The sequence below is a fragment of the Uncinocarpus reesii genome, genomic scaffold (assembly GCF_000003515.1).
Source record: "Uncinocarpus reesii 1704 scaffold_5 genomic scaffold, whole genome shotgun sequence".
In the NCBI taxonomy this organism is placed as follows: domain Eukaryota; kingdom Fungi; phylum Ascomycota; class Eurotiomycetes; order Onygenales; family Onygenaceae; genus Uncinocarpus; species Uncinocarpus reesii.
Window position 1 is genome coordinate 2193722 of NW_003052496.1, and position 26072 is coordinate 2219793.

General features: G+C 45.4%; 9 protein-coding genes across 9 annotated transcripts; 5 read left to right on the top strand and 4 right to left on the bottom strand.

Moving 5' to 3' along the window:
* Positions 1–99: 99 nt before the first annotated feature.
* On the bottom strand, positions 100–4002 carry UREG_07807 (uncharacterized protein; the record flags this gene model as incomplete). The annotated part of the gene is made up of 7 exons (XM_002582988.1): positions 100–749; positions 800–1113; positions 1166–1239; positions 1386–1631; positions 1683–3318; positions 3373–3586; positions 3663–4002. The coding sequence occupies 7 exons, from the start codon at positions 4000–4002 to the stop codon at positions 100–102; spliced, it is 3474 nt and encodes a 1157-aa protein (XP_002583034.1).
* A 2222-nt stretch (positions 4003–6224) lies between these two features.
* On the top strand, positions 6225–7362 carry UREG_07808 (uncharacterized protein; the record flags this gene model as incomplete). Its single annotated transcript, XM_002582989.1, has 3 exons — positions 6225–6247; positions 6312–7158; positions 7324–7362. The coding sequence occupies 3 exons, from the start codon at positions 6225–6227 to the stop codon at positions 7360–7362; spliced, it is 909 nt and encodes a 302-aa protein (XP_002583035.1).
* A 321-nt stretch (positions 7363–7683) lies between these two features.
* UREG_07809 (uncharacterized protein) lies at positions 7684–8248 on the top strand (the record flags this gene model as incomplete). The annotated part of the gene is made up of 2 exons (XM_002582990.1): positions 7684–7836; positions 7904–8248. 2 exons carry the CDS (start codon positions 7684–7686, stop codon positions 8246–8248), a joined length of 498 nt encoding a protein of 165 aa, XP_002583036.1.
* A 52-nt stretch (positions 8249–8300) lies between these two features.
* Positions 8301–8549, top strand: UREG_07810 (uncharacterized protein; the record flags this gene model as incomplete). The annotated part of the gene is made up of 1 exon (XM_002582991.1): positions 8301–8549. One exon carries the CDS (start codon positions 8301–8303, stop codon positions 8547–8549), a length of 249 nt encoding a protein of 82 aa, XP_002583037.1.
* Positions 8550–9442: 893 nt separating this feature from the next.
* UREG_07811 (uncharacterized protein) lies at positions 9443–10824 on the top strand (the record flags this gene model as incomplete). The annotated part of the gene is made up of 2 exons (XM_002582992.1): positions 9443–9738; positions 10098–10824. The coding sequence occupies 2 exons, from the start codon at positions 9443–9445 to the stop codon at positions 10822–10824; spliced, it is 1023 nt and encodes a 340-aa protein (XP_002583038.1).
* Positions 10825–11070: 246 nt separating this feature from the next.
* Positions 11071–12879, bottom strand: UREG_07812 (uncharacterized protein; the record flags this gene model as incomplete). The annotated part of the gene is made up of 1 exon (XM_002582993.1): positions 11071–12879. The coding sequence occupies one exon, from the start codon at positions 12877–12879 to the stop codon at positions 11071–11073; it is 1809 nt and encodes a 602-aa protein (XP_002583039.1).
* Positions 12880–14474: 1595 nt separating this feature from the next.
* UREG_07813 (uncharacterized protein) lies at positions 14475–17624 on the bottom strand (the record flags this gene model as incomplete). The annotated part of the gene is made up of 2 exons (XM_002582994.1): positions 14475–16660; positions 16739–17624. The coding sequence occupies 2 exons, from the start codon at positions 17622–17624 to the stop codon at positions 14475–14477; spliced, it is 3072 nt and encodes a 1023-aa protein (XP_002583040.1).
* Positions 17625–18625: 1001 nt separating this feature from the next.
* UREG_07814 (uncharacterized protein) lies at positions 18626–22453 on the top strand (the record flags this gene model as incomplete). The annotated part of the gene is made up of 6 exons (XM_002582995.1): positions 18626–18797; positions 18824–19110; positions 19227–19442; positions 19665–21615; positions 22264–22289; positions 22418–22453. 6 exons carry the CDS (start codon positions 18626–18628, stop codon positions 22451–22453), a joined length of 2688 nt encoding a protein of 895 aa, XP_002583041.1.
* Positions 22454–23926: 1473 nt separating this feature from the next.
* Positions 23927–24230, bottom strand: UREG_07815 (uncharacterized protein; the record flags this gene model as incomplete). The annotated part of the gene is made up of 2 exons (XM_002582996.1): positions 23927–24081; positions 24182–24230. The coding sequence occupies 2 exons, from the start codon at positions 24228–24230 to the stop codon at positions 23927–23929; spliced, it is 204 nt and encodes a 67-aa protein (XP_002583042.1).
* Positions 24231–26072: the final 1842 nt, after the last annotated feature.

The window sequence follows — 26072 nt, forward strand, 5'->3', positions numbered from 1 at the left end:
TACATACGTTGAAGGTGACTTGTCCATAAACAAGGATGATGATATGGTTATATTCTTTAAATTCAGCATTTTGCGTGTATAGAGTATACCATTGTGCGATCATTGTCTCGGCTGAAGGGGTTTCCATTCGGCCATTCCCATGTCTATCTCTGAATCCAGGAGTCCGGAATTGTCGGGCTCGTTTCGTGTTTCTATCAAGCGATGGTGGCTTGTACCCTCCATATTATCCATCTTCCCCGACAACAACCGCGTTTCTTTGCCGCGATATGGTAAATTTGACCAGCTATCACCAGTTTGCCGAGGAGAGTCAGAGTTTTCAATCTTAATAGGATCTCTTGTACTTGTCACTATACTTGATTTAGACTTGCTGAAAGGGCCAAAGCTTTGGCTTGGGTTAGATAACTCGAAAGGCTTTTTTGGAATCGGCGGTGGTATTTTCTTGGGTTCTGGGATCTCAATAAGTTGTTGTAAATGGTTTGTCTCTTTTTTTGAACCGGCCGCGTTTTCATGTCCAGTCAAACCTACGTCCACCAGAACACCTCTGGCTGACGCCCCCATAATATTATCGGGAGACGAGTGGTTCCGGAGGGGGTTTTCGTTCTTAGCACGGCGTGGAACTTTGTCATCTTTACCTTTGGGCATGATATGGACCCAGTCATGTTCAGTTAGTGCCGAGAAAGGATTTTGCCTACTTCCAGAGCTTGTGACATAGCCCACGGGCGGACTCGCAGATGACCTTACAGGCAATCCTTGATTTAAGTTAGCAATTGGGCTGAGGTAAACTAAACATCTCTCTCACCGTTATCGAGCCACCACGTAAGTTTAGCTGGCGAAAGGCCAGGAGCAATATAACCACGAACCGGAACCCCTTCCTCAGTATGCTCAGACTTTGGTGATCCAGTAGGCTCGATTGCCCTCTTATGTTTCTCGTACAGTTCGCGGCTCAGACTCGCCTTCACTTCCTCGTTGACAGTACAAACCATGCATTCGAACACAGCATATACTGGTCTATGATCAGACATCTTCAAAGGTGCAGTGTTATACTCGAGTTGATGCAAACACTCCCCTTTCCAAAGGATTCTATCGCACCAAGCCGGAATACGCCGCTTTTCCCTACATTTAAACAGATTAGGATTCGCAGCAAAATATGGCGCCTAAAACTTACGATGTATCATACGAGTCCGAACCGTTATTATAGCGGTACGTAGGGGGGAAGGTAATCGGACCTTCTGAGTAGTACTGAAAAGTATGTCCAGCTATCATTTGCAGATTGAGCTTAGACTGGTTATTAGCATTATTTTAACATTGCCGAGGCGTGAGGAAATTGCTACCTGGTCATTTTCGTATAATACCTCGAGGTTCCCCATTTGTATGTGAGACCTTACTTCATCGTCGTTCAACTCAACACGATAATTGAGGTCACCAAGCCAGATGACAGCATCGTGATCATTTATCGTGCGATTACGCTGGAATCTAAGTCCATTAGCGATGGTATAGTAATCCCTATTTCGCTCCTCGTAATTGGCAAATCCAGCAGCTAGATGTGCAGTGACAAAACAAATACGAGTAGCTGAGAATTCCAGGCGAATTGCACACCCGCCTTTATTTCCCGCCATGCCAGATAAACCCGTCTAATGATCTTTATCAGCATTTGCTAGTGTCACTTGGGGAAGGTCAACTACCTTTTTCACACTGCCCTCAACGTTTTTTATCTCTTTCAAAGCATCCTTTTTCACAAACAACAAGAGCGCTGCACCAACAAGCTGTCCACTTCTCAAAAGTATATATTCATTTGTACCTCTGCGGGAAGTTTCCTCGTCGAGCGCTTTTTTAACAGCCTCTTCCCATACTTTACGACTCGCCGGATCGGTGGACATAATTTGCTGTGGGCTGAGTTCGACTATCTCCTGGAAACCGACTGCTAGAAGCGTTGGCTCTTCCGAAGTTTTGGAAAGGTGAGCATGGAGCCAAACCCCAAGGTTTTCTGTGATATCGTAGGGCCGCCCATTGACGTTGAAAGTTCCGGTCCATACTCGGATTACTTTCTTAGATGAAAATTCAGTAGATCTCCCCGTAAGTTCAGCCCTAACAAGGTCATTCACAGGATCGTAAAGATGAACTGCAGCCTGCCCAGTTAAAGCCCCCAGCAAGATATCTATTGTGTTTTGTTTTGCATTGTCAGTGAAATTGTTGAAATACAACCTGGTGACGCTTTTCCTTGCGTCCGCGATTGCTCCTGCAAGAGACATTTTACCATGCCTTGTGAAGGATGACTTTAACGCCCCAGTGCCAGCATAGCCCTTTGACAACATATCACCGTTGTCAGCCCACAAAGTAGAATGTATAAGCCAAAATTTGTCGACCTGAGTGCCATGGTACTGCTTAAGAAACCTTTCTAACACCATGCGGCTAATCAATGTTTGCACAAGGTTCGTCCTGTCAAGACAGTCAAGGCAATTTGTGCGAAACACTCCCTCTTGCTGAAGAATGACTGCCGGCTTGTCCGAAAGGCGGCTGGATTGTAGCGTAGTGCTGCCTGAGTTCTCTGATAGAAAATACGCAAACCCATCGATGGAAGGACCGAGTTTGTGCTCAATGAGCACGGCATTCCCATAGCCTGCAGGGCCCCTAGTCTCCGCATGAAAATCATAATCAGTCCACTGCAAAAGGTGATGCGCAGAAGATGTCCCTTCGTCACGCGCCCGTCTTAAAGGGCTTTGTCTCATATGATAACGGTATCTTTCAGATAACTCAACTTCGCCTGGCTTTACTTCGCTCAACAAGTTAATGACATGGGTTACACCGTAGTCCAGCTGGAGAGCTTCAAAATGCCTATCAAAAGCGTGTTGGGTGGCACCAACAGATCGCGTCACTTGGATTTTTTGCTGCCCTGGAATCAATCCAGGGGTTTGTTCCCAGAAAATAGGTATCGAGCCCCGAACTTGAATATAAGAAAAGGTAATTCCTGGGGGAATCCATAAAACCGTTTCTGTTTCGACAAAGTTGGAAACTCGGCCATCATCATCTATTCCTCTAGAATTGAATCTTGTGCCCGCCCTTCGTGAAGAGAGTCGCGAGATCAAAGTCAGGGTTGATGGAAGGTGCGACCGCGAGGTCCCGAGAAGAGGTGAAGAAGCCGGAATGGTCATGCTCTGGACAAAGCCTCGAATCACCGAGGTGAGGATTTGAGTTGAGTCAAGCAGATTTCTTTCATGATCGGCCAATTTATTCCGGAACTGTAATAGCGGCCCTATCATATATGAATTCCAGAGGAAGTCTTCATCTAGACTTTCGATATCAAAAGCGTCCTGACTGACACTGGCAAGCTAGTTAGACTTCGAAGGCACAATGCACTAGAACAAACCTCCTTACCGATCTTGCATCCGATTTGTCAAGTTGAAATCCGTACTGTAATAAAAGCTTCCATCACTTAAAAGCTTTTTAAGCGCTAAAAATGGATTCTCTGTCACAGTATCCTTCCCTTGAAAGGCAGTCCCATAATCGGCTTCCAGGTTAGATTGGCTATAACTTGCATTCCCTTCGTAAAAGTCCAGCACAGCATCGTAATCTGGGCGATTAAGGCAATCTAAAAAAAAAAAAGAGAGATTAGCCTAAATTCAATGCCTCGTACGTGTCCAAGAGCTAGGTAAGGATAATCGTACAGAATTCAACGTTTTCGATCCTTTGGACAGTCTCGTTAGGTCTAGGGTTTGCTACAGCCGACAAATTCGCGATGATGCAAAGAAATACATCGCTGTTGAGGGTAAGAAGACCCAGAGTTCCATATCCAATCCCTAGAAGCCGGTGATCCGCGTCGTCCAAAGAAGACAGGCGTGAAAACTTCACGACGCACCGAGGGGGCACAACGTTGGAATAAGAGCCCGAGGATGCTGCTGACTCGGATTGAGGAGGCGAGTATTCCAAAGTAAGAGCATGATTATCCGCAGTAACCAATGCTATAGAGCGTTGAGGATGGTCTTTACAGAGCACCCGCAAGGACATTTCCGCAACGGCAATTTCTCCTCGATCGATTCAGCGCCCCTATAATTAATTGGAAGCTTTAGTAAGCAAGCGGAAGAAGCATTCCATGTTATTATTTGATTAAAACTGGTGGAAATGTATCTACTCCGTAGTTTGGTTGTATAAAATCAAGCAGCTTCAAAGGGGCTTGAACAGCACATACAAGGGGAAGGACCAACTTACCAAAATTGACTCACGTCGGGACTCTTACCAAGCTCCTAATTTCATAGTAAAAGTCATTCTTCCGTGTATATGACCGTAAGTGAGACTGAGGTTGAATTCTCGGACTCTGAAGAGACTGGATACAAGGTGATTTGGTCATTGGCCCAACGTGGTTAAGGGGAGAACTACGCTCGGAAAATTTATAGAAGTTCCTGCCTTATTTCTTCATAATCAACATCTTTTCCGAGTCCTTGTTATCCAAGGTTGGGGGCAGCTGGCAGGGAAAGCAACTTCTCATACATTTATTCAGAATTGGTGATGTCGAGAAGGTACAGTTACAGTGATAATACAGTCTTCAATATTAATAACTAGTTAGTTGATTAATCTAGTTAGTTATTAGTTATCTACCAACTTAACATCGTTTTAACTTTACCCTCTGCAAAACAGAACTACAGTAGTTAACTTGGTGTCAAGCTGATGCTGAGCTGAAGATGGATGCTGGTCTTAATCTTTGAAATTATGTATGATCCCACACTCTAGAGACCACTCTTTGCAAATGTTCGGAAGAGTAATATGTACTCATAGTATAAATATAATTTGAAACATATACATCTCACAATACAATAGAACCTCCTAGTTGTCAAGAGAAATTGAGCATAGGCATGCGCGAAAAAGTGATGGAGGAATTCCCATATAACACTGTCTGCATTTGTGGTGCCATTCATAAGTGGTTTCCCCCAACCTCACTTCACTTCAAAAGATCTAGACAGGTCAAAAGGAACCAATACCAACTATTGCAGTAGTTTCCTTGCTAGCAGCTTTCTGGATGTAGTTGAGAGATTGTAGTTGGGTAATAATATTGGCCTCTATCTCAGCTTTCTGCTCTATTAGATTGGAGAGTTGATCCAATTGCTCTTTCTGTATTTTAAGCTACCCATGGTGTTAGTATGCAATTATAAAAAGGAAATAGTGCTAGGGAATGCAGTCACCGTATCAGTTTATTTGAGCGAAAGGACTCCTTCATCTCCACTTCTACTTTTTGCAAGTCCGCGTTGTGTTGGGCCTGTAGTTTTCGTCGAATTTCCTTAGTACGTTTCCCCATCTATTAAAAGTCAACAGTCAATGGAGCTACAATTCCACAGATAGAGTCTCAATGTAAGCTCTCACAGGTCTAGTAAAAGTTCTGAGAAAATCAGTTGTCACAACTGTTGGTGGAAGGCCAGCCAATGCTTCATGATCATTGACCACACCATTGTGTGTTTGCAATTTCTTGGAGAATTTCTTGAGGTTGTTCTGGGGTCCTTGCTTGTTTGTCATTGCTATCATTAAACACAGTAGATAATTTGTGAGGCTTCTGTTTGCATTGGCATTGGGCCAAATGTCATCGCAGTCCAGAAAAGTGGTGACTTTGCAGAGCTCTTGAAGCAATCTGTAGCTATAGTCAGGTGACTGTAATTTTTCTTCATGATAACCATTTCAGGAATACTAATAATGTTGATTCAAAACAATAGTGTTTAAATCAACCTTGTCATACTGAGAATTTATCTTAATTAAAAAGCACTCATAGACATGTCAGGTCATGCATGTCCACATATGTTTGCAAAAAGAGAATATTACATACTCCTCTGCTTCAGTGGGAATGAAGTATAGAGCACAAAGTCGTTAAAGAAAAACAGCCCAACATTGGAATATTCCACAAAGCTTAGGAAGCCACTTTGTCAAGTCTTAAATCTTGCCCACTTTTCCTCTTTTCTCTCCTTTGTTCCTATAGCAAAGGAAATCAAGTTAAGCTCAAATGAAGGTGGTGTCCAGAAGTGAGTCGCTACTTAACTAGTCACATGATCAATGGGCAGGCACTCGTCCTAGCCAATGGAAATAGTTTCTGCATTGCTCAACAACACAATCTGATCCACAACCCAAATTGATTAGCAAAATCACATATTTTCTACTCCATGCTCTATACTTGACTTGGGATAAGTTGCTTTGGTATAGAAGGAAATTTATTCCAAGTGAGAAGTTTTCCACATTTTTGAGCTCTTTCAATGGGTCTAGCTGGGCCGAAAAAGTAAGTGGAATGGCCCCCTTCACCCACTTAAAGTAGCATTTCTTGAACTAACGTCTGGTCCTAGACGGTCGAAAATTTCGCATGATCCAAACAATACAACATGGTCCCGTTCAACCACAGGATATGGTCACCGGATTATGAGCGCACAGGGATGGACACCAGGTAGTTTCTTAGGCGCCCCAAATGCCGCGCATTCGTCCAGCTATACTTCCGCTAGTTCCTCCCATATCCGAGTCGTACTTAAAGATGATACCCTTGGACTAGGAGCTCGGCCACGGAACCCACTTGCAGAGGATGAACCAACTGGATTAGATGCGTTTAAAGATCTACTAGGTCGACTCAATGGTAAAAGTGAAACGGAGCTAGTCCAAGAACAACGCCGAAGAGAAGACATCAAACTACTTAGTTATGTGGAAAGAAGGTGGAAAACTATGGCATTTATCCCCGGCGGATATCTGGTCAAAGAAGATTCAATAGATGATTTGTCAGATGAACATGAAGCCGCGGGACGTGACTCCAGCGGCCTGGTAAAAGAGTCGCTCAAAACGACACGCACTTGTCATAAAACTGAAGACAGAAAAGAAACCACTGCGGACAGTGCAAAAATCAACAAATCGGCCGACAAACAAGCCAATGTGACAGCAAGTGAACTCGAATCTTATAGCAAAAGGAATAAGAAAAAGTCGAAGAAAAGGAAAGAAATCGAGGCCCAAGCAGAAGAGTCAGAGCGAAAGCCTCATATCAGCATCGAAGCTAGTTCTCCCGTTGATAAGCCTACAGCAAAATTGAAGCGGAAGCGGGAAACGGCGATTGAAATCAAAGAGCATCGCCCACTGGGTCGCCATGTGATACGAAATCGGTACATCCAACAAAAAAAGATGGCTTTGATGGATACCAAGTCTTTGAATGAGGTAAGAGGCTATTTCTGGCCTTACATGGTACCATCTGACAGTAGCAGATATTTATGACATCTTGAATGTCTGATGACCATACCTCACTTTCCGCCCATCGCATGATATTATATCAGTCCTTGTTTGTTTTCTTATTGGTTATAAGGTATAGAAAAAAAAATGCAGAATCCGATGCATTTGGTCCGCTCTATAGAGAGTGCTTGAATTTTCTATTGCCCTGGGTGAGCTGCCCTCTTTTCTTTCTTGCGTTTACAATGATAATAAAAGCTTATACCCGTTTCCTCCATTGAGTGTGAATAGCGTGCATATTATCGTGACGCAAATGCAAAACAAAACAAGGATACATTCATGTTTATTTTCATTTCTTACATTGTTGCCCAGGCGCTGTAAGTTCAACGGGTCTTGCCATGTGTCTCCCTAATTCCTAGACCTAGATACACAACACTTCGAAATACTTCATGTATATTCTTACCATATTTGTTCTCTTTTGATAACAAGCTCCGTTTCCGGAACTCAGGATGAAAAATGGCCCAGCATACCCCTTTCTCAACTCCAAGGGCCTCAAATCTTGCTCAACTTGAAGACAACCTTGTTGAGAATCTTTTATCTCCTTTCACTCCAACTCCAAAAAGCAGGAATCAAATTCACCCTGACCCAGTTGAAGCCATTCCATTAACGGTAAGCACCAATATATCTTCAACTAGTCCTTAGCAGGCAAAACTTATGACCATGTTTGTTTACTTAGCCGCAATTCGATGGCCCGAAGTTGCCCCTAGATCTCGCCCTAAAGCAAGAACGGTTCCTCGCTATTGCGGCCCGCGCTTACCAGGAAGCTGTGAAACTTCCAGAAACGCCGCCACCCACAGTGTGGGCGCCAAATGACAAGATGCATTCATACTACGAATGGCTTCTCTATAGATTCGGTGCGGAACTACGATCCAATCTCCAGCGGCAAGGGGTCTTCGATTATTTGACTTTCCGAAATGAATGGCTTCGCCATAGTCGAAGCATTACCGATAATATTCGCGCTGAATGGGGTTTGCACCCTCTTGGTTCAATCGCGGGAATCCGAACTACTCTGAAAAACTGAGTATAGCGAGGCGGCTGTGCTAGCAGTGGAAGCGACAGTCAAGTTTCCAACAATGCCTCCTCCATTGGGATGGAAGGTTGGCAATAGTCTTCATCCTTACTACAACTCAATGCTCTGTCGGTTCCATAATCATATGTGCGATATGCTGAAACAACATGGCACAGGGCTGTTCGAAAACAAATCGGAGGCCACCAATGCCGTCAACAGCTACAAGGAGTACATAATACGCGAATATCGAAAGACATGGATTCAGATGTTTGGGCTACCGGATTTCAAATTGCATATCGATGTGGAAAGCTAGTGCGATTGGGGTTGGGTTCTGGACCCCCCTAGTCCATAGTTGCCCGCCTTAACTCCGTAACTACATACTTTTCTCAAAGCTGGAGCCGGTATGGAGTAACTAATTGCACTTCACCACATATCAGAAATACCCCTTTCTCCTTTATCTATACAGAGTGTCCCATCTCTCTCTATCCCAGAGTCAGTCTAATGTGTAAATGCTCTGAGTAGCTTCGAGATTTGGCATGTTGCAGTGACATGACTAGTTATGTCACAGGCCGTGCATTATAGAGCTCCCACCGATTTCTGTCCGTTCGACACCCCTGACTATTTAAATTAGAAAAGTATCCCTCAACAAATCGACCTAATTCAAATGCCAGAAACGGAGCCTCATTGGCGTAGCCCTGCCCCAAGTAGCTTGTGTTGGAGCAAGGCTACCCCACTCAAAAAGGCTGCATAAGAGTCCAGTTAAAACACCTCAATAGTTTGTTGACTCACTCTAGATATGATTAACTCTCAGTAACAAGATCTAATATATATATATATAAGTTAATAAGCTGGCTATCTATTCCGTAGTTAACTAGTTAAGGAACCGCGAGTTAGTTATTAAGCTTTAACTTAGGGTAGTTAATCTACTTAATTAACTAGTTAACTAGTTAACTTGTTAATAACTAGCTTTGGAGTGAATGATAAGAACCACAGCTCAACCTTGTTAACTAACTAACTAACTACCTACGTCATCTGATCTTCACATGTAGCTCCCATCATTATGTTGATACATCCTGAAGAAGACTGTCTTGCTTGGTTGAGTTTGAGCTGTAACAATCAGGATATTTTACAATTTCTCCTTGCAACGCATGATAGGGCCATCAGAAGCAGGAACACGAGCTTAGCTTATGCCTGAAATTGATAGAAATGAATGGCTTGCGAGAGGAGGAACATCAACCGACAACGAACGGATACCCAGTATCTCCCTTGACAAAACAGTCACAAGCTAATGGCTGTGAAAGAGATGGTATTGTTGATGGTACTCCAAGATGCGGAGGGTCTATCAGTACTGAGGAGACATGGCAGGATGGGGGGACGCCGCCTATCGGGCTGAGGACGGGGCCGGGGCCTTTAAACTATCTGGATGGTCCGTCAGCTCCGGAGTGCAAAAGGACTTTGAACCAGAGCCGACCCAGGCTTCAGGGCACAGAGTCTCCTCTCGGGTACGTATGCTATTATTCAAACGCATGGAAGTCAACCTCGCTTACTTTTCCCTCAACTTCAGGATCCGATGGGCTCCTCTTAGAATCAGTCCGACGCGGCGCCTTCAAACATTTGTGGTCCTTTATCACACTATTTCGATTGCCATTTTCCTCACTGCCTTTTTCTTTTCCTGTGCAATTCCATTGTTTTGGCCTCTCCTGCTCCCCTACCTTATCTATATATCCTTATTCTCAAAAGCAGCAACAGATGGCTCCTTGAAGCGACGAAATCGATTTCTGCGGTCACTGAGAATTTGGACTTACTTTGCCGGCTATTTTCCTGCGAAACTCCATCGATCTGAAGTACTCCCTCCAACAAGGAAATATATTTTTGGGTATCATCCCCATGGGATCATATCCCACGGAGCGTTCGCAGCCTTTGCGACTGAAGCACTGGGGTTCTCCGAGCTATTTCCAGGTATCACCAATTCGTTGCTCACCTTAGATTCTAATTTCCGGCTACCTTTCTATCGCGACTATGCTCTCGCTATGGGCCTTGCTAGCGTCTCACGTGAATCATGCGAAAACCTGCTATCAAAAGGCGGCGCAGATGGCGAAGGCATGGGGCGAGCAATCACGATTGTGGTAGGTGGTGCACGAGAGTCCCTGGATGCCCAGCCGCACATGATTCGACTATTTCTGAAACGACGAAAAGGGTTCATCAAACTTGCCATTCGCACAGGCGCAGATCTTGTCCCGGTTTTGGCGTTTGGGGAAAATGAATTATATAAACAAGTTGCCTCCGATCAACACCCTCTTATCCATAAATTTCAACTTCTAGTCAAGCGTACAATGGGATTCACGATCCCTCTTTTCCATGCAAGGGGCGTTTTCAACTATGATGTCGGATTAATGCCGTATCGAAGGCCGCTGAATATTGTTGTGGGCAAGCCAATTCCAGTACTGCAACAACCACACAGGGATAAGATTGAGGACAAATATGTGGATGATTTGCATGCTAGATACGTCGCAAGTTTGCAAACATTATGGGAGGAATGGAAAGATACCTTTGCAACTGAGAGGCAATCAGAATTAGAGATTAATTGATACTGACAATAGTATTTAGTAGTTACTTGTTCATTTTGATATCATTCACTATGTTGTTCTTGTGTCTATGTATCTGTGAATATGCTAAACGCAGGACGAAATCAAAAAAGACCTGACAAGAAATGCCTATGATTGAACAATATCAGTGAGACCCAGGTATCTTAAATTTACTTCTTGTTCCAACAACTCCTCATGCTTAAGACATCTCCAAATGAAAAAAGGGAGGTAGGAAGACAAGTCATTCAACTACCAAATAAATCCCTGCCAGTGCATCGACCCGTCTACGTTTTTCCATTTTTTCTGCTCGATGGCTTTCTCCCAGCCAAGCATAACTCCCAGCAACCGGCACGAAACGCTGCTCACACCGCATACGATCGCGTCAGACGAACTAAGTACGGCGAGATCGAGTAGGTATGCGCGAGCGACGAATTCCCGCAAGCGCAGGGCACTTTCAGGAGGATGGAAACGGAAGTGATCATTATCTGGGAGAAATGTTCGCCGATCAGCAGATGGGCTTGAAGACTGACCATGGCCCTTATGAGCAGATCGCGTAGTAGGGTATCCGGATGGCGGTGGACTGTTGGGGGCCATTGGTCGAGACAGTGGAGAGCCTAAGGACCAAAATAGACTGCTAAAGAAGCCGCCTTCCCAGCCGCTATTTTCATCTACAGGACGCTTCTGGCCGGGGGATACCGTGTCAAGGGTAGATTTGCTTATGAGTGAGATGAAAGATTGAGCTTTCCGGGTATGCATCATTTCCGGAGCGAAGTGGACATCTGGGTCGTCGGAGGCGAGGATCATTGCGCCACCTTCGAGATGGGAAAGATCAGGGGCACGAATTGACTTGACCAGTTCTTCAGCTCCCCTAGCATAGACATCCAGAGGGATGTAAGAGTTTTCGTACTGAAATTCCAGAGGATGGCGGTCACCCCGGCGGATATGAATGCCAATTTGAGCTCCATTACTTTCAGCTCTTAGCTCCTTGATCCGCTTCTTATATAACTCATTGTCTTGGTCATTCAGTCGGAAGAGGCATTCAAAACCAGTTCGAAGAAGAGAGAATATAGGCTTATGTCGATCAACGCCAGTTTGATGTCGACTTTGAAATTTTTCGTCAAAAGTACTATCAAAAATCCACCGGAAAGTAGAAGGTGAAATCAATAAATGCCGCGCTTGTGCCGGGCACGGGATCCGATGCGAAACAGGTGGAGGGCGGCATGCTGGTATTGGTGGAGGTTTAAAGTATGTAGTGTATGTGCCGTAAGCCCAACTAGAGTCATCAATGAAAAAGTCCCTTCCTTCTGCTTTCGCAAATCCATAGGCCATCCATAGCCCCATCAACGTCGGGCCTAACCCGGCATCATCTGATTGAAGGAGAAAGGTCAAAGAACGTTTGCAGAGGGGCAGGTCAGTCTGGTATCCTTCCGATCCAGCCACAGCCCCTGGCTGGACTGAAACCGTACTAGGAAGAAGTCCTTGGTTTTCCGCATCCGCGATATCTAGAAAGCTTTTATCCTCATAGTGGAATCCGTAATATTGACCATTGGCAGTGCGAGGTTTCGCATTCATTGTTCTTGCCACATGGGTCGCCAGATCTTCCGCCTCCATGCATATTCTGGCGTAGTCCGAGGGCGGTAGCGGCAAGGAGCGTTCCGGCGGAAGTGAGATGGTCCATCGGGCACGCCCCTTTTTATCCTTGATCATAATTGGGCCAGCAATGTCGGGTAGCACGTTGCTCTCAACAATTTCATATGCATCTCCACCCTGCGATTGGTAAGAAAGAGCAGCACTATCGACATGGCGGGGTGGGAGGATAAGCCATGCGATGACAATACAGCACCCGATAACTAGCCCCAAAGTTCGCCAATTCCTCAGAAGTCGAGAACGCGAAGGCTTAGAAGTACGGCGAGGAAATATTGACGGAAGTCCAGGAGATGGTAAAGGGGAGTCGATAAAAGGAACGCGTAAAGTCCGCGGGGTCAGCCGAATATTGCTCGGGGTAGGAGCCCTACGGACAGCCGTCCTATACGGGTCACGTCGCGATGAGATAATCATGTTCAAAGGAGAGTGATATTCTTCACAGGAGTTTCGCTGTGGATGACACGCCGTCACCTGGACCGCCGAAATAGAAAAGCGGAGGAGTGAATAAAGGTGAGTTGGATGCAACAAAGAACTGAATAGCGAACGTGTGGTCTGAGAATCGAAGAGCGCGGACTGGTTATCAAAACGCAGGTCACCCACGCAAAAGAAACAGGCTGCGGTATCGAAAATTTTGAAGTCTAAATCCGAACAAAATGAAAGAACTCTTGTTTTAATGAGTCGAAGTGATCCGAAGTCCAATAGCACAACTAAACTGCTCAAAAACCACAAGCAACTGTGCCTGAGCTATGGGTCGAGGAGGGCCAGTAGATCAAGCGAGGGGAGTCCAAGTGTGAAGCAATAACAGAGGTTGAATAGCAAAGGTCTCTAAAGGAGCCCGTTGCTTCTCAGGGGGACCGCATCAACAAGAGAGCTATGTTCCTCCCAGAGGATCAAAGCTGGTGAACCAAAAAAAGGGCCGTCGCGAGTGATGGCTTTGTTACAACCGGACTCTCAAGGGCATAGCTGCAGAACAAGGCAGGCCACGCGGAAGCGCCAAATCCAGTGCTTGAAGGATAAATTCCGACGGAAGTTTGGTGCCACCAACCACTGGTGAGTCGTCAAACCAGCGACGAGCCCACTGGAACCGCAAATCAGTGTTGGTTTCGGTGAGCGGGGGTAGCGAAACAAGCACAGGGAATGACAGACGCGAAGATTGTCGCTCGAGATTGTATATCAAGACAAGAGCGAGAAAATAATTCAGGCAAACTGCCGGGGAAGCTTGGAGACAGAGGTCAAAAAGATTCCCAGCGGGTCCCAGATCGGCCAGCGACTCGAGTCGAGGAGTCCCGAATCAAAGGCAATTGTTTCACGCACTGGCGATGCAGGCGACTCCATGCCCTGGCACACAAAAGAGCTTGCAATCCTTCCGAGCGATCGGGTCACTGGGAGAAAAGCGAGGGGAAGAGAAGCGCAGACGGCATTGTTCACATGCAGGAGGGATCGGGTTTCATTTGGGTTTCAAAACGCGCGGATTCAATTGCAGCGAGCAGACAGGATCCTGCGCTGGCGATCAGCGTGTGGCCGTTGATCGGTGGGGGTTGGCGCCGGGCGTGAGCCTGTTTCGGGACTGTGACCCGTCGAGGCCTCGCACGCCGGTGTTTCAGCTTTGCGCTGGCACCACCAGCCCCGAGGGTCATCCTGGCTCGCACTCCACACAACGTTGGATTCAGTAACTAACATAATCTTACGGGACAAATCAACCGAGACAAAGAAGAAAAAGAAGAAAAAGAAACGAAGAAACATTTCCAAGGCCTAATTCCATACATTTACTCCATTCATCGAACAATATGGGTATCACACTGACAAACTCAAGCCTTTCCTTCCAGATAATAATCATACCGTCAGAATAATCGAGAAAATAGAGCGGAAAAAAAGGTACAAAAAAAAAGTCAAGGTAGATTGGATGTGGAGAGGGGAGAAGAAGAAGAAAAAGAAGCAGACGTCAGGAATAAAGAGAACACAGATCTTGTCAAAAATAATGTATCGAAGAATGAATTTGTCGTCATGATTCATGCCAAAGAAACATCCGCGTTTGCCGGCAATGTTGCTGCCCCTTCAAGGGGCGGAGCTGTGTCGGTCGGGGATGGGCTTGTCATATCCGCAAATCCTTTGCTTCGTAGCCCATGAGCAAGACGCACGCTTCCTCTTACGCCCTTGATAAGATGTCCACTTTCAACTCGGTCTTGTATCATCTCGTCCAGCATTCGCGACATTTCGTCCACACTTCTTCTTTTTTTGTCCCTGTTGTCGGGGTCACTAGTTTTGGTTGGTGACAGGAGCTTGACTGGGCTCACTGCCCCTGCGGCGGCAGCGCCAACCACCGGGCCATTGCTATGATTGCTGTTGTTGTTCTCACAGCTTTGTCGGTTGGCTCGATGACCACGCAAAGGGATAGCAGGGAGTTTCGGGGGGTCTGGCGGGAGGGTCTCGGCTGCCAGCTGCGCGATTTCACGCTGGCGTGCGGCAGATCGAAGCGCCGCTACCATCCGGTCCTTATCGTCCAACTGAAGCCGCAAGTCTGCAATCTCCAAATCCTTTTCCCGAAGTAATGCCGCCGCCTCCGGATCGCTAGGGGACGTTCCGCACGCTTTTAGTTGGGACAAACCCACAGACATCCGCGAATGGCTGGAACGCCGCGCCTGCAGTAGCCTCCTTTCCAAGGTCGATATGTAACGGTTTTTATCTGCGAGATCCGCCTGCAGAGCATTGATCTGCGCCTGAACGCTGGCCGTCCCATCCGCAAACTCACCTATGGTGTCCTCCTCGTGCTCAGTATTCCCAAACGGTGAGTAGTGATCATATGGTAGTCCACCGTTGCTCTTGACGGATGTCGTCGAGCCCGACCGGTATAATTGCACGCCGCCCAAAGTGGAATGGGACCCGGATGAACGGAGGGACCCCGAGTCAAACCCCCGAAAATGCGGAAAACCCATGATTGAATATCCCCCACTGGCATTCACCCCGGTGGATTTCGAACACAAAATCAAACGGTTGAGGTGTTCGATTCGTTCTTTTAACGCCGTTCTTGCAAGCTGCATTTCTAACATTTGTTCTTCATGACGGGCTGCCACTTCTCTCTCGACTCGTTTCTCTTCCAGCCTAGATTCTTGTTCCGAATGCGACTTGGCCTGCTTATCAAGCTGTGCTCGCAGGCTCTGAATTTCCATGCGGTACCGTTCCAAAAGAACACGGCTACCTGCATCTCCAGTAGCACCGCCCAAGGCTTCCTCCGCGCGTTTTGCATGGCTAACGATGTTGTTTTTTGCTCTAGCGGCGAATTTCAGCGTGTTTAGCGTTTCGTTCGCGTGTGTATTGGTGGCCGCAGCGCTTCCCGTCGACCCGATTTGGATCGTACAGAGAATACTAACCAGGGAATTTCCTGATAATGCGGGTTGTAACAATCGCGTAAGTTTGCTGTCTCGGTATGGCAAATGTTTTCCATCGCGATCTGACTGGTTCGTGGCCCTGTCCTTATCTCCTGAAAGTCTCGCAATTACAGTACCAAGGGTGAGCAGGCTTTTATTGATATGAGCACCCTCTGTGCGTCTCTCTTTGTTTTCAGCTGCACGTTCGGAGCCTGCCAAATCGATCAAACTAAGTGTTGAGACACGTACACCTCCGGGAGCTAAACCTGTACGTTTTTCATGAGTCACGTTAGGGGCCGAAACTCGTTCCCGGCTTTCCACCACGATCTGAACCACGGCATGGCTTCGGGAGCTGCGGGAGTTAAACTGAGTGCTTCCCGTCCTCCTAGCATGGTCTCCCCTTGCAATTACTCTCAGTAACTGTGTCGGACTCTGGACTATTTCTTCCTTTAGAGGTGTCGCGTAGACTCCTCGCTTGCTGTCTTCTCGCAATTTGATTTCTTCTTGTTGTCCCGCTCCGGGCCCAATCCCAGCGGAAGATGGAGTTGAGAGAAGATCATGAATTTTCTCGTTGTAAATTTCCAGGTAACTGACCCGCAGAAGGAATTCGCGGTGAGGGGTTTCTCGGATATAGCAAAAAATATCAGTGATCGCCAATGGTATAACTCCGGGAGACGTGGCTGTTCCCTGCATTGAAAATGTTTTGCCAGTGCCCGTCATTCCATATGCAAAAACAGTCCCGTGATAGCCCTCCATAACTCGGCGAACAAGTCTTTTTGCGGATGCATCATAAACTTTAGCGTTATTATCCTGAGTCCCAAAAACGTTATCTGAAATTTTAATTAGCGAACGAGACAGGACAGATCATAGTTAACAAGCCAAAATCTCAGATGTCAAGGAACCCTTACCATAAAAGTAATCGCCTCCTTCTTTTCCACGATAAGAAACCAGTGCCACTCTCCCATCTACCAGCCACTCGCCTTCTGTTTTGCTATCGTCGTTATTGGTAGAATCTGGTCGAACCCTAACGCTAACGATAACATTCCCTTTTCCTTCTTTTATCTTCGAACTGCGTTTGCTGGTCCTGCGCGCCGCAATCGGATCTTCTCGAGACCGCGGCTCATCCCTCTCCCTTCGACCATTTTCATCGCAGTCAACGAAGGAAGTTGCGCTAGTAGAATAAGTCGACCCTTGTGCTGAAGAGCTTCTGCTTGGAGTTCGAGAATGAGTTGTAAACTGCGCTTCCGAGGTTGGGGGGGTTTTGACACTCATAATCGAACATCCCTCCCCACTCTTATCAAGGAGAGTCGGGGTTTTGGGGCTTTGCGAAGTGTTCGCGATTGCTGTGCTGATTCTATGAGGTCTTTTCAACTTCACACTATTCGAGGCGGAGATAGCGTCCGGTGACCTTGGACTCACAGCCGAAAGGTTGTATAATGAAGGAGAGCTATACCCATGTGATGGGCGAACAGCCGTCTTCGGAGGGTGTGGGAATGAAGCAACACTAACTGCCCGTCGTAGTACTTTCTCAGGGCTGTTCGATGCGTAGCCCATAGATGGCGATCTCCCGGTTGCGTTACTGAAGCTAAAAGGAGGTGACGGGGCGGTTGGCTTTGCGGTCGCCTTTACAGACGAAGGCGCACGGAGTTTGAGGAGAGATGCGTTGGCGGTTGAAACCCTTGCATCACCAAGATCGGGAGGGTGCCTTTTCGGCTTGTTCGTGGGCAAAGGTGGGAGCATTGCTGAAGGAGGGTTTGTCGTCGGACGCGACGGTTGGGGTATCGTCGAAGGCATATTCTCAAGTCTTCATGGGGTACGCATGGACAAGCGGCGACCGATGTGAAATCACTAAGTGTCTGATGGCGGGAGTTCATTGCAAACATAGACTTTCATACTGCGCATACATGGCATGCAATAAAACGCTGAAACCTGTGAAGCGACACTCGTGAGAATATATAGCGACCTAAGTATTGGAGAATAAGAGGAATGCGGAAGATTGAAGGCTGGACAGAGGATCCAGAGTTTGTATCAAGCTTGATGATATCCTAAGCATAAGATTGCCTAAAAACAAGGGTATATGGTGAGATTTCCGGGACGATGGTCTCGAAGCATTCTTTAATGCTCCGTTGTCTGGAATATTTTGCATTCAGGGGTAGCGCTCGGAATGGGAAGCGTCAACAAACCTTTAGTATGAGCTGATGATTGGCGGGGACTCAGCATATTAGTCAGCTTGTCCGACTTCCCTGACCATGCCAATTAGCTTGCTGGTTAACTGGCCTGTGCAGCCTCCAGGTGGTTAATGGGTTAACTAGTTAACCAATGATTAGTCAGATCAGATCAGAGGTCTTGTGAGGTCATCACTTGTAGTTACTAATGCACTTCAGTCTTCGTTAATATCAACTCTTCAAATCGAACACTCTGGCTCCTTTGTATACTGTGCCTTGTCATATCTAGCTTTGATATGAACAAAGAATTGCTGGAAAAACAACCAAAGGGCCCTTGGCTTTAGGATCTGTTGATACATCATGTGAGTGCGATGCCTCCTCGCCACAAAAGCTCACCACACTGACTACTAGTCCAGGTTTGAGAAATCTCTTTACGACCTCATACGTGGTCTTCGGAACCACAGAGGCAATGAGGCAGAATATATACAACACTGTTTAAGGGAATGTGGGACAGAAATCAAGTCGCAGGACATGGGTTAGTGTTGCTCGTCCAAGCAACCAATACTTGATGAGCTCACATCTCCTCAAGTCAAGAAGGCAACCGCACTTCTCAAATTAATATATCTCGAAATGTTCGGTTATGATATGTCTTGGGCTGCGTTCCATGTGCTAGAAGTCATGTCCTCCCAGAACTATCTCCAAAAGCGAGTTGGCTACCTCGGAGCCGTTCAAAGCTTTCGACCAGACACTGAAGTTTTAATGTTGACTACGAACCTGCTGAAGAAGGTTGTTAAAACATCAAGTCATGCTTCCTTGTTGGATCCGTAGCTAAGTACAGCTCAGGATATCGTTTCTCCGCTCGTGCCGACAATGTCGTTACCCCTCTTAGCCCTTCCTCATATCATTTCCCCGTCGCTAGCCCTGTCGCTGCTTTCGGATTTGCTGCCCCGCCTCTCCCATTCCCATCCATCGGTGCGGAAGAAGACCGCAGTAAACCTCTACCGGCTATCCCTGGTGTATCCAGAAGCGTTTCGATTGGCGTGGCCGAAGATAAAAGAGCGCCTAATGGACGAGCAGGAAGACAGCAGTGTCACCGCCGCGGTGATAAACGTGGTGTGTGAACTTGGTTGGAGGAGGCCTCAGGACTTCCTGCCTCTTGCGCCAAGGCTGTTTACTTTGCTGATAGACGGCGGCAACAATTGGATGGCGATTAAGATTATCAAACTCGTAGGTGATTAAACTACAGACCAAAGCCACATATCCCGAAGCTAAATTTTTAGTTTGCTTCGTTGACGCCGTTGGAACCGCGCCTTATTCGCAAACTATTGCGGCCTTTGACGACCATTATACAAACAACGTCCGCCATGTCCCTTCTTTACGAGTGTATCAACGGCGTTATTCAAGGAGGGATCCTCGAAGGCTCAGAGGGGGAAGCCATTGCGCATCTGTGCGTCGAAAAGCTTCGCGGGATGCTAATTCTGGGAGGAGATCCAAACCGTAACCAACCCTACTTCTTATTCAACGGGCCCTTCTCTAACTATTTAAAGTTAAATACGTTGCGCTTCTAGCCTTCAACAGAATAGTTCTTTCACACCCAATGCTTGTGTTAGAGCATCAGGACGTTATTATGGACTGTTTAGAGGACAACGATGTATCAATCCGGTTACAGGCTTTACAGCTTGTATCAACAATGGTGACTAGCGACACTTTGCAACCTGTCGTCGATCGATTAATAACTCAGCTTCGGACTTCGCCCCTTTCGGACGTCTCTGTAACAAATTTGCCGCTTGAAGTGAAATTATCCGCGGATATTGAAGTGGAAGATCCGGAAGTACCTCTGGCAGGAGCCAACAGGAAACAAGACGCTACGCTCGTGCTCCCAACCGATTATCGGATGGAAGTTCTGGCTCGGATTTTAGAGGCGTGCTCCCGCAACACTTATTCCTCTATCATCGATTTTGAATGGTACGTTGATGTTTTGGTGCAACTCGTGAAGCTAATACCACCTTTACCCGATCCCAGAGAGTGTGACTTTCTGGCGTCAAAAGGACAGGTGGAGGATAATCGAGCCTTTGCAGCGCGCATCGGACTCGAGCTTCGCAATGTGGCCGTTCGGGTCAAGAGTGCAAGGGCTAAAGCCACGCACGCCGCCGAGTCGTTGGTCTCAGTCGACCACCGTGCGGCCTTGTTCCCAAACACTATCAACTCAGCCATTCCGATATTAGAATCGTCCTCGTGGGTTACGGGAGAATTCTCAGAGTACCTTCTCGTGCCAGAACAGACACTGTCCTCTTTGGTTCATCCATCAAATATAACTCTGCCACCAAAGGTTTTATCTTCATATCTTCAAGCCATTCCTAAGGTCTTCGTTTTCCTCACAAGGAGCGCTTACGGCTGGAGCTCGGTGAGACAGAACGAAATCTTGATTATCATTGCGCGCATCGTGAGCTTCTTAGAAAGTCTTTCCTCTCACCACGATTTGGATGTGCAGGAGCGCGCAATTGAATTTCTGGAACTATTTCGTATAGTTTCAGAATCTGTCTCAAAGACAGAAACTGATACAGAAAATGCTCCGTTACTTCTATATTCGGTTATTCCAAGCCTATTTGCTGGCCTAGATCTCAATCCAGTGGCAGCTGATGCTCAGAGGAAGGTACCGACGCCACGCTTTCTGGATTTGGATAGCCCGCTGAATAAGCAACTCCCCCATATTCTAAATGAATTCGAAAATGGGTCCCTTGATCTCTGGGCCCATGATGATTTCCACGATTTCTACAACGCCCCGCAACCCTCTTTGAGCGGGAAACCGTCCCCCCAGGAAACGCTACCCTCGAACAAACCACAATCTGGCTCGTATCAAAACCTATCAGACGATTTTCTCAGTCCTATCGAGGCTTCCAGAAGACGAGCTGAACGGAGAGAGCGGAATAAAGACGATCCTTTCTACATTCAACAGAGCGTAGATTCCTTTGAACCATCGAGATCATCACACTCCGCCCTTCGGGAAACTCCTAGTGAAATCCTGGATGTCGACTCGATTCCTATAGTTGACCTTGCGGTGGAGAAAGACAATATTCAAATACTTGATGCACGGCAGGCAGAGAAACCGAGACATCGGCGCAAAAATTTTGACATAATAGCTGACGAAACTATCGATGTAAATGAGGCTTCCTTGAATGCTAAAGCCAGTTTGGTTTCCAGGGTGGTTAAAACTAGGAAGCCACTCCTTGAAGTTGACTCCAGCGGCCTCGATCATTTGACTCTAGAAGAGAAGTTCGAAACCAACTCTCATCCTAATAAGCTGCAACATGGTGATCTAGAAACAAATGAAATGGCTGAGGCTATGGCAAGAATCGAGCAGGCCCGGTTAGAAATGCAACGCGTCTCGGAATGTATTCATGCTAGCGATGAGATACCTTCAGACGGCGCGTTAGTTAAACGGAAGAAGCGAAAGTTGGGTTCTGCCGAAGGAAAAAAACGCAGGAAACCAGCTGCGCAAAAGGCTGCGGAGTTAACCTGCAATGCCTCGGAGTGTACAAATAATGACGAGGCGACGGTGGGAAAAAAGAAGAAGAAAAAGAGAGTAGGGAAGAAAGAGACATCCTATCAGGCCCAAGCAGGTGGGTGAACAAACCTTCTTATCTTGGTGTGGAATACCAATCAATAACTGACCAAAACTGGGACTTCACCCGATCAATTTACGTGGTTTATAATCTATTTGTAATGCTCTTTGCTCTCATATCCACCGTTTTTGCAGCCATAGTAAAAGCGTTATCAGTGAAAGAACGTTGGACCTTATATAAACTCGTGTCCCAGAGCTCCATACAGAATTCGATTGATATTATTAGTAGCACCAATTGGCACCAATGCCTAACTTGTCCACCGACTTATCAGCGACGATATCAAGGCCCATAGCTCTGGAATGACTCGAAACAGCTCGAAAATGACCCCGCCACCCACTATAAAAGCAAGAACGACTAAAAACAGAATGTCAAACCTCGCCGATGGAAGATAACGTGAATTGGGAAAACGTACCAACCCAGCCAGCTGAGACTGGCGGTTTTGGTCTCGATTTTGGTTTCGATAGGCTCTCTGGCTTTCCACGTTTAGCACTTTCGTGTTTTGCGTATCTGTCATTCGCTCTCCGTTGCTGTGGAGTCTGTGCCTATTCGCGAAAAATGTTATCAGTGATCACTTGGGGACTTCTCAAGTGATTGAAAAAGGCCTACCATTGTAGTTGGGAGGTAAAATACCCTTCCTCCTTTCAGTGATTGTTGCACATATGACTACTCAGGTAAGTAATCTTGACTAAATAATAGTGAGAGTGAATCTGTCCTCTTGGGGCTTGAGCTAACTAATTAATGAGTTACTCCATAACTAGTTAGCTCTAGTTGACTAGTTGACTACTCCGTAGTTAGTTAGTTAATGAGTTTAAGGTTTAAGCTCCGAACTTATTAGTAACGAAACTCCACAGCAAAGACATTCCTCTTCAAACCACCAACACCCTCAGAACTACGGAGCGCAATACCTTCCCAACCAGCTCAGCAGCATACTGACACTATTAGTTATATAAACATTGAGCTCCTGCTATCTTGGTCTCTCGTGACAAGACTTGATTGACGAAGTGAAACCAACCCGCTTTTGAACACTTCAGCTCAAAGGCACTGAGACCTCTAGGAACGCGCCGGAACAGCAGAGGATTGTGGAAGGCTATACTGCAAACATATCAGGAGAAATGTCGTATAATAACTTGAAGTTTGGAAGCTCAATCCAGCCTTGGCCTCGAAACCCCTCACCGCGTGCTCCAAACAAGGATGTCCTCGAATACTTTCAGCAATGCTATGCATGCACTTTCCAAAATGCGCCAGATTCTGACACTATTCGAAACTTAATTTCAATGGAAATGGAAAAGATCTCTACATCGCCTCATTGACAACACTACTCACATACGTTGGCAATGACAGTGTCGCGTTGAACATTTATTACCACTTGCAAACATCGACTTTCGGATCATTCACTATCATCATCAACTATTTTACTAATCCAGCCACAGTTTCCTCCTCTGTTACAAGTCTATAGTTTATTTTCTGGCGGCTCTGCAGAAACGTTGTCATTACCATAAAATTCCAGTCTATGGCAACTTTTCCTTTAAATATTTACGGGTTAAATCGGCCACGATCCGATATCTATTTTCTCGACAATAAAACCCTTTACCTATTAAGTTACTAACCCTATATTATTATTACTTGATATAAGTAGCATCACTTCAAAGAAGTAGCTCACCCGTCACAGAGTAAGCACTGCATGTCCTGACCTGCATCTGGCTTACTTCTACCAGATTCAATATTGCAGACCAAATGATCCGACCACGTCCTGAAAGTGGCAACTACATTCGAAAGCGCAACATCAGGTTAGTACTTTTGTGCTCCTTGCGCTTGCCATATTTGACGCTTAGCACTGATATTACCAGAACCAGTCACCCCCACCGATAATTTTCTCTACAACATCTTCTCAACTCGTCTTTCATGATGGCGTTAATTCCAGTCAAATTACTTTCCCACTGTCTGACTTTCCGGCCCCGTCTGCAACAGCTGTGGAGATAGAACATTTCTTCCACCAGTATCCAACTATCACTTTCAAAACAGCTTGCTCAGGTCAACGCAAAACTTCCCACGCTTAGATGGAACTTCTTTTTATCTACTTTCAGCAGATGATATGATTACCAGGATTGGCGATCGTGAGCTAGCATTATCTCTGTATGTCGACGTACATACAAAATCTAAATATGCTTCCGTATGTATCTTATCAATTTTAATTGCGAAAAGGTTGCAGTTGTCTAATGTCTTGTGTGATCAGCGTTTTCATCTATGGCCATATTAGCAAGCCCTCTTATGCGTCGTAGCAGTCGGAATCTTTGCCTCCGAGTTTTCACTACTCGCATACATCCTCTGGAGTGTGGCCCTCATTGTTTGCTTCCAATGTACGGAGGTCGCCGCCATAAATATTGGTCCCCTTGAATCCACACTTTCGGGCGTTCGCAGGGTTGAGTTTAGGGGTGATCTTGCGGGGGCAAGGGGGGTTGGTATCTGCAGCCCTACAAGTTAAGGACCGCTAAGCAGCGCGGCTTGGGAGAAGGCCACTATACTGAAGGACCAAAACATATGGCGGCGACCTCCGTACGCATACGGCTCAGTACCACCGCCATGGCTTCCTGAATTCTTTGTGTTTCGTCCATGGTGCATTATCTCTATCACCACTCTACGCGCAATGTTCCAATAGTCAAATTACCGCCTTGATGTACATCCGACACAGGCATCTGTTCTTGTCAATATGCTCCGATTCATCGAGGACCATCGGCTTCATATGCTGTTTGTTATTCAATACTTGGTTTGGGGGCGCTCTGAGTCCATTTCTACGAAAGGGTCCCGGGGTCCAGTCGCGCATGCTGCTGATTGATTTGGGTGAAGCAAGATTCATGCAACCATGCAATTAAACAGTCATCTGATAGGACCTCAAACTAGGTGCAGAGAAAGAAGAAGATCTAATGAACTGCCATTCTAGATAGGCAGAATCTAAAATACTGAACATGGTGACAGAAGGAGGGTTCTGGAGTGGGCATAATGATATGAACTCAAATCTAGGTGCAAGAAGGAAGGACTTCTGATACAACCTCAGGCTAGGTGCAAGAATAGAAGAAGAAGAATCTAATAAACTGTCATACTAGGTAGGCCTAATTCAAAAATACTAAACATGGTGAAGGAAAGAGGGGTCTGGAGTGATCATGCAATATATACTCTCTTGCTCTACTAATGACAGTTGCCTGGAGAATCTGATTACATGTCTCTGAATCTGATGCTTCTTTACTACTTCACATCAGACTCTAACATTATTCTCCTCAAAAACTCAGACATGTTCTTATATCAGATATTCTGATTATAGATCTTCTTATTTCATATTCTTGACAAGTTATTATCTGTATGTTCTGATATATTTTTCTCACTCTTTCATATCTTCAGTCATTCTGTTAGTTGTTTCAGAGATTCTGATTTCTGTGAGTTGCTCTTGTGATAATTTCTTAACTGATGTGATGAGTTCTTAAAATTCTGTACTGAATATTACTGTAAATTATGATTATATCTCAATTATTTGACTTGATACTGCAGCTCTTTCTGATAAATCTGACTTATCAGAATTTGCTTTATCTTTCATTTATTTTCTCTATTAATAATTAATAATTCTGATTTCTCATACTCTTATTCTGATAGAGAGTTTGTTACTGCTTGATGACGTTTATCTGAAGAGAATACAGAATATATCTTCATGCTTGAGAATAATTTCAGATAATAGCTATTTTCTATTTTCTTTGTTATTAAAAAGAATTCAGTATTCTGCTCCGTCAGTTTTCTGCTTGAGTAATCTACTGAATAATTATATAGAATCAAGTAAATCTGATTTTTTATCTTAAAGTTGAGCTTCTGATAATGATAATTAATCTATTTTTTTTATTATTTTCTGAATCTTCTGCACTCTCTACTGTATGAATTTTCATATTTTCTTAAAAATCTGCACTTGATTCTGTGTCTTCTGATGATTTAAGCACTCAGTGCATGATACTCTGTCTGATAAAGACTGTCAATTAAAAGATGTTCATGACTTATAGTCATTTACTACTAGAAAGAGAAGTGTATCTGTTAAAGTGTGTACTGTGACAGCTGTAGCATGATTTATAATGAGTAATAAATTATTTCAATTATCTTGATAGTGACTTATGTATAATTGCAACTGAATTGCTAGATACTGATTATTAATTTCAGTCTAATCATTTATTTATAAGTGATGTGCTGTAGAAAGTTTCAGCTTGATTCTCAAAATTTTAATAAACTCTTTTCAGAAGTCAGATATGAACTGAAGTTCTTAATTGAATATGATTGAGTCTGATACTTTATAGTGTTAATAGTAATACTCTATAAATAATCTTGTGAGCTTGTGTGTATTAACTCTTTTTATAATTGAAATTGAGATGAGTTTCTTACTCAGTTTATATATAATAATCAAGATTGCATTGTGCTTCCATTTC